General features: G+C 37.5%; 1 protein-coding gene across 3 annotated transcripts in view; it reads left to right on the forward strand.

The window, feature by feature from the left end:
• The window catches only part of LOC137403791 (uncharacterized), a 29,033-nt gene extending 26,427 nt beyond the window's left edge, over positions 1–2,606 (forward strand). For all 3 annotated transcript variants that reach the window (XM_068089837.1, XM_068089835.1, XM_068089838.1), the window contains one exon: positions 1,865–2,606. In XM_068089837.1, coding sequence (XP_067945938.1) covers positions 1,865–2,379 — 515 coding nt within the window. In that variant the 3' untranslated portion in view covers positions 2,380–2,606. The remainder of the gene's footprint in view (positions 1–1,864) is intronic.
• The last annotated feature ends 4,692 nt before the right edge of the window (positions 2,607–7,298 follow it).

The raw sequence follows: 7,298 nt of genomic DNA on the forward strand, positions 1-7,298 counted from the left end.
AGGTATTGTTGATTATCTAGAATCCTAGTTTATTATTAACGCTCTCTGGGTTTAAGAGCACCGATTGTCACAGAAAAGCGCAGCCTCAATGGCAGCGAAAGGGATCGACTACCTAAGGCTAAATAATAATTAGGACATCACATTGCGGGAACCCAACCAAGTGTTTTTTATTGCAGGACATACTTTTGATACCCTGTTTTTTATAGTTCTATTATTCTTTGTGTATTGAATATAGGCTCATTCGAAAGCCAAGACTCTGATGTATTGAAATATATGTCAAAAATTTATATAATTCATGTGCTTTAAGCTCTCAAATTTTAGTTTTAAAGTAAGTCAGCATTGTAAATCGCTCGCAATAGCACTTAGGTAAAACAATCAGTTTCTCAGGTCCTATTTTGGCTTGAGTACGGCCTCTGTTAGAATTTAGGAAACATGATCACCTTTGATTTCCTCTGTCAGTATAGAAACTCGTGACTATTACTTCATCGAAGGAGGAACAATTCCTATCATTGTATATATTTGAAGTGCGGTAATGGTGGTCAATTTATAATCTGTTGCAAAGTTTAGCTTAAATTAGAGAAGATTCGAGAATAAGCGTCTGCTAAATAAGCGTCTGCTACCAGCACCGGTAGAATGTAGACTAGCATAACACAGAGGCCAAGTTCTAATGTATAGCCTAGACTCCAATGCCTGTTTATACATGCTAGTTAACGTAAAACCTCTATTTGAACGTCGCCTTTAAAGGTTGACTTGCAACAAAATTCACATTACATTTATTTGGTATCAAAAGATTCACCATGTCTTACTCTGTTGTGTTGTAGGTGCTAAATATGTGGAAATGTGATTATAAGCTCTTAAAAGCTCAAAAACGAAAAGCCTCCGTAGATTGGAATCAGTTTATTTCTCTGACGTAGTCATTACATTTGGTTATTGTTTTGTCAAGTGATGTTCTCACGTAAATTGAAAGGCCAATAAAAGGCTCAATATAAAACTTATCGTAGCACTAGTTTATGACAAACACTTGACTATGACCCCGTATCAAATATAGACGCTCGCTACTTTACAGTTTTGTTTCGGCTTGGTCTAATCGTCTAGTCGTAATCTGATCATGTGACCCATACTTCGCAAATAGTTTCTGCAGCATTTTTCGATTATCACAGGTGACCAACAGGCTCGACATGATTATCAGACAATGATATGCACTCCTTCGACTTAAGGTTAAAAAATTAAACGATTTTTTACGGTAAGTTATAAGATATCAGTGCTGAAAGTGACGCAATACAGCATTACAATGACGATGAAATAGACGCGTAAGAACAATATACATGGTTTTATTGAATGTGTGAAGTATATTTGTGAAAATATTTCGACGGATGAGGGTGCGTGAAAGTGTAAACAGAAGCCATCTTGTACAACTACGTCCCATTTGAGCCGTTTTGGAAAGAGATTCTAATTTACGGCGGTCTCGTGATGGCGGCGATTAATTGTTTGTTGTTTAGCTTTTAAGAGCTTGTAATCACATTCCCCCATATTTTGCACTTACAACACAGCAGAGTAAGACATGGTGAATCTTTTGATACCAAATAACTGTAATTTGAATTTTGTTGCAAGTCAACCTTTAATAGAACGCCACTATAGGGGAAGGGTTGGAAAATGCAGCACCATGGCGTTCAAATAGAGGTTTTAAGGCATGTTCTGTAAGAGCGTAGAGGATTGTGTAATTATGCACAGCATAACTGTCATTTACGGTTTTTGTTTCCTTCTGTTATGAAATGGTTAAACGAGCAATTCACCGCACCTGTGTATAGGGTGTGTATAGGGTGTGTATAGGGTACAAAGTTTGAATTAGCTGTCTTTATTACAGCTAATGATACTCCACTAGCCGTCTCAAACCAGAGGTACATGCATTCACCGCTGATGCAATCTGAGTCTATGGAAAATATGAGTAATGATGAAAAGGCCAATGAACAATCGACTTTGAAGAGCAGATACTTGGATGAATGCGGGTCGTACACACCCGATGGCTACATGCAACAGAAGCACATTTATGCTGATGTGTCGGATTTTAAAGCACCTGTCCCAACTGTGATACCCGATCACTATGATGTTCCTGAGCCGGTAATGAGGAGCCCCCTGCCCGTCGATGATGATACATACCTTTACGAAAGTCCACAGCATATGCCTAATCACTCGCAAAGCTGCGGTAACGTTTCGAATGGGATGCAGTACGATATTCCCAAGAGCAGTCAAGAAGTGGCTGACGAGTATGCTAATGGACACCATGTGACAGAGGATAAGGGGGTCAAGGACACACACTATGACGCCCCTAAGTATAATCTAAAGGACTATGTGGATACAGAGGTTGAGTACTCCATGTAGACCCCAGCCGTGGCAGAAAAAACTTGCATCGAGTGATACAGCTTTGCATCGCTATGCAAAACAACTTTGTGCATTATTGTTATTATTGGTATATATAATTACAACCGATCAATTGTACATAAGATTTTATAAAAATTCTATTACTTCCAGGCAATGGTATATAAATTAATGATATTGGCTTATACTTTTGACTAAAGTTATCTTTAATAAAATACATTTTTTATTCACTTTGTCAAGAACAGAGGCTAGATTCGTTAGAATTATGAAACTAACGCCGAGTTAGAAGAAAATGAGAGAGAGTTGCATATGTTCCTGAAGAACACCAGGAGGCAATCATGAGTTGGCAATGGTCAAGCGTGCATGGAGGGCATGAGTCGGGGCTAGAGATATTCAAGGGTTGAGCTTAACTCATGTTGTTGGGTATCTTCAGGTTATTGTTTTTTTGGAAAAAATGTCAACTGAGTAGCTTAACGCTGTCGTAAAATTGCTATCATTTTTATATAATTCGCTCAATGTTGAAATTCTCTGCAATCTCGACTTGTGGTTAGGGAAGTTGTCGTAACAATGAGCATAATTATTGGTTTACATAATTATCGATCACCTCATTAGCCATTGGCTTAACTGTATTCACTTGACTTGTACTAGTGGAATTTCCGGTGTTGCAACTGGGTATTAAAAATCAGCTTATAAACAATGAGAGGTAATGTAGTTGCCTGTCACTTGCCATTAGCCTGGCACATTGCCAAAGGCTAATTTAAGTAAGCTTACCAATAAGAGCTTACTATTTGCTTTCAACAGGAGCAGGCATAAAATAATGTTGCGCCGTAACGGAGAGCGGTAGCATATTTTCACCTGCGTAGCAACATATATCACCCATTTAACTTAGTGCTGCACGATAAAACGATATTGCACGATAGGTGGCGATTTTGTGTGGGACGATATCATTTTGAGGCGTTTTGTAGGTCGATTATGTAATCGAGTATATCAGCGTTTTCGATATCATGTCAAGATGATAAATATATGTGTTTAATTGGCAAAACCAACATCAATTATCGCCGGCTTTCGTGACTCAATATCGGCACAGCACTAGTTTCTGAAAATTTTTTTGCGCGTCCGTGGATTTCCTTTATCGTTGAGAATCCTCTAGAAACGAACCGGCGAGGTAAAAAAAGTTTCATAAAAGTTTCTTAAATAAAGTTAGAGAAAAAAGACAACTCTTAATCTTTTTGTATTTGGACACGATTATCGCCCTTGTATTTCCGTTTTTTTAGTGAAATGTCACAATAATCTATATCGAGAGCATAGCCTTTGAGAGCATTACTCCAAAGTTTCGATACTGAACGATATCGATAGCTCACAGGGCCAATATATCGTTTTGGCATGTGGTGTCATATCGCACAGCACTAATTTAACCCATCAATCTCGTGTAGATAAATTGGTAAGGCATTCGTATGGTGAACTGAAGGTTCCGAGATCAAATCCTCTGCGCTACAGGTTCTTCATTCCAATATTTAAATGGTTGTAAATGGAAAAACTAAATTACACACAGAGTTTGAGACTTAACTATTTAGATACCTGTAGCATATGACATAAAAGTATTGTATTAGTGAAAGCAATGTGTTGAAACTTATCAAAGTAACTGAAAAATTGTAGCGTTAATCGGGGTTGCGTCAGAAAAGTCCGCACCTAAAGGTAAACATTAAAACTTTTTCATTTTTGTGTTTTGTTGATGTTCATTAATGAGTTTCGACACCTTGATAAGTGTCCCGGTGTCATTGAAATATTGTCCTACGACTGTCCCTGTTGAAGTACATGATGATGCCACAGATCAACCAAACATATCTACCATGGGAGCCCAACTGCTAACCGATACCATTCAGCCAACGGTTTGTTTAGTTTGCATCTAACCTATTAGGCAGAGGTAAGTGCGTACGTATATAGTATACGTACGCATACGTAGTATACGTGCTTAGTATACGTACATTGTGTTAGCTTCAAGCTGTTCATGCCTCTATTAATAACACCGTTTTGTTTGTATCCAAAGATTACATTTCGATTGAGATCTGGTGGTCCAACTTAACATTACAACTCGGCAATTGACTTTTTAGTTTTTTCATTTTCTGCCATTATGATAGAGTTCAGCCTGATAACTATGTTTGTGAGCTTTTAGCTAGCTATCTAGGCAGATAGCTAGCTATCTGGCTAGATACAACGTGAGGAACATTGAGTGATTCTTAGTGAAAAGGTCAGGCACGGCGAGCGAATACCACTTATCATATTTTATCACGTTAATAGAGAAAGAGGCCTATGGCTATTGAACATACCAATTTATGACCCTTACGGTCCGAATCACATTTTCATCGAAAAGGCGTGTTGCTGCCATTCAACCATTTTGGTACACATCAACATTGTTGACATCAAAAAACCATTTTCTGATAGCTATCTGATTTTTAGATAGCTTTTCGGATAGCTAGCTACAGACAATTTTCAGATAGTTAGCTATCTGGTTGATCTATCTAGCTCATTATTCCTACTTGCTGTAGTATAGTGGCATTCTAGTTTAAAGCGTATAAAGTTGGTGTATTTCTGGAGTCGTGTCAATGAAGGTTTCAGCTCCTCTAAAACCTTCTGCAACTAATAGTTTTAATGTGATGAACTCATGAATTATTGAATTCATGTAACTGTATAAACAGAATGTTTTATATAACTTCATTCTAGTATTTCCATGTATATGAGCATCAATGGTCCAGTGGCTAGGGCTTATAATAAATAGTTCAGTGGTTTGAGTCACACAAGGACTATTAGTGGTGTTAGGAAGAGCATCCAACCACAATTAGTCTTATGCCAAATCTGGTCGGGTTATCAGCTAAACCAGCTCCCTGTCTGCTTTTCAGTGTGGATAAAGAGGGTGGTTAGCAACCCTGCAGGACTGAAAAACAAAACCTGACAAAGGATGGAGGAGCTCCTTTGTGAACCAAAGGTCAGGTAGCTAGCGATGGTGTCTATATAAAAACACCCAACAGGTTATAAAGTCATGGTGATAATAGCTGGGGGAGAAATATGATCACCAACGTTCTCACATTACGTGGTAGACAGAGAAAGATATTCATGTATCTTCTGTTATATTTGAAGCAACTATTTGAAGCTGCTATATTTGTCGTCATTATGTCATTATCATTACATATATTTGCTATATTATGTCAGTCGAATATTATTTCAAATCTTTTTAGCTGTGTGCAGAAGCCTTGCAGAAATTCTTATTTTCCATACGTGGAAACCACTTTATAAATGCGAAAATTAATGCCACAATGTATTATTGGATTACTATCATGTGCCATCATAATTTTACAGCGCTCTCAGTTCTCAACTAAGGACATTTGAAATGACCCATGGAACAAAAGAAAAGACCACATGGTTGTAAAGAATGCTTCGTACATTGTATGTTTGTTTTGCGTCCAATATTTTAGGAATAGATATACATGCCTTCTCATGTATATATGTACATGTGTATGTACATATATATGTACATATATGTAGATATATACATATACTAGCTGTGCTACCCGGCATTGCCCGGGTAATAAAAACGTCTTTTGACCGAAAATTGATTTGTATTTAACATATAACAACATATAAGCCATTATAACTTTGAAACTACATATCATGAGAGAAGTTTTTTTGTGTAGTTGAAATAAATTAAGAGAAAAAATAAAAACCACTGTAAAGGTTTTCAAACTTTTTCAAACAACTGTAACTTTCAAACTTTATATCATGAGGACAAAGTTATGAGCAGGAAAACTAAATTTAAAATAAATAAAACATCTGTAAAGGTTTTCAAACCAATGTAAATTCAAAATTTTATAACTTTCAGCGACATACAGTATATCTTTTAATAACGTACAGTGGAACATCGGTTCTCGAACATAATTCGTTCCAGAAGGTTGTTTGAAAACCGAGTTCGTAGCATCGTATCACTATGGCGTTCTAGCTCAGTGGTAGAGCGTCCGGATAAGTAACTTAATGATGCATTTGTCTTGAGCCCAAATCCATCGTTACGCAGAATTTGAATATCAAGATTTTGAGATCCATAGCCAGAATGACACGCATATCCACAGACATACTTTGAAAAATACATGTACGTATATATATATATATACATGTATATATTTATATACATGTATATATATAACTTACTAGAGTGTTGGAATAGGTTAATGTTACTTAACTTCCTTCCAGATTGGTGTTTTTCTTTGTGGTCATTACAGATCTGTTTTGTGCTTTCATGCTTAACAGGCCTGTCGCGACCCCAAAAAACATCAATCTGGAAGAAAGATAAGTAATATTAATCTATTTCAACACTCTAGTTAGTTATAAATTTAAAAATTGTGTGTAACCAGAAAAGGTTTGTAACACACTACACGAATCCAAATGTCAGTTTGCTTGTGACAACATCAAATTTTTAGGCTATGTAATAAGCTCTAGTGGCGTTAAACCTAACCCTGATGCCATCTAGGGCATCCGAGATTTCGCGAAACCATGTTGGTTATGGTTGGTATGCCCAAGTTGGTATGGCCAACCAACTTAGTATGTTCACTATGCGTCTAGGTGGTCTCAGTACACTGCTCAGGGATTTGCTCTGCAAAAACTGTCTGTGGTACGGGAGGGACCGGCAAGCTAAAGCCTTTACGAACATCAAAGACGAGCTGTCCCGATCTGTAGAGGTGGTGGTATACCACCCTACTCGGCAAAACTATCATCCAGTTACATGTAGATGCATGTAGGAATGGCATCGGTTCTGCATTACTACAAGTACAACCCGATGACACGCTGCTTCGTTAAGTCTATGCCGCATCGCAAGCTTTCACAGCAACGATATGCCATAATTGAAGAGGAAGCCCTCGCCATTGTATGGGCATGTG

Source organism: Watersipora subatra, chromosome 9 (assembly GCF_963576615.1).
Source record: "Watersipora subatra chromosome 9, tzWatSuba1.1, whole genome shotgun sequence".
Classification (NCBI taxonomy): domain Eukaryota; kingdom Metazoa; phylum Bryozoa; class Gymnolaemata; order Cheilostomatida; family Watersiporidae; genus Watersipora; species Watersipora subatra.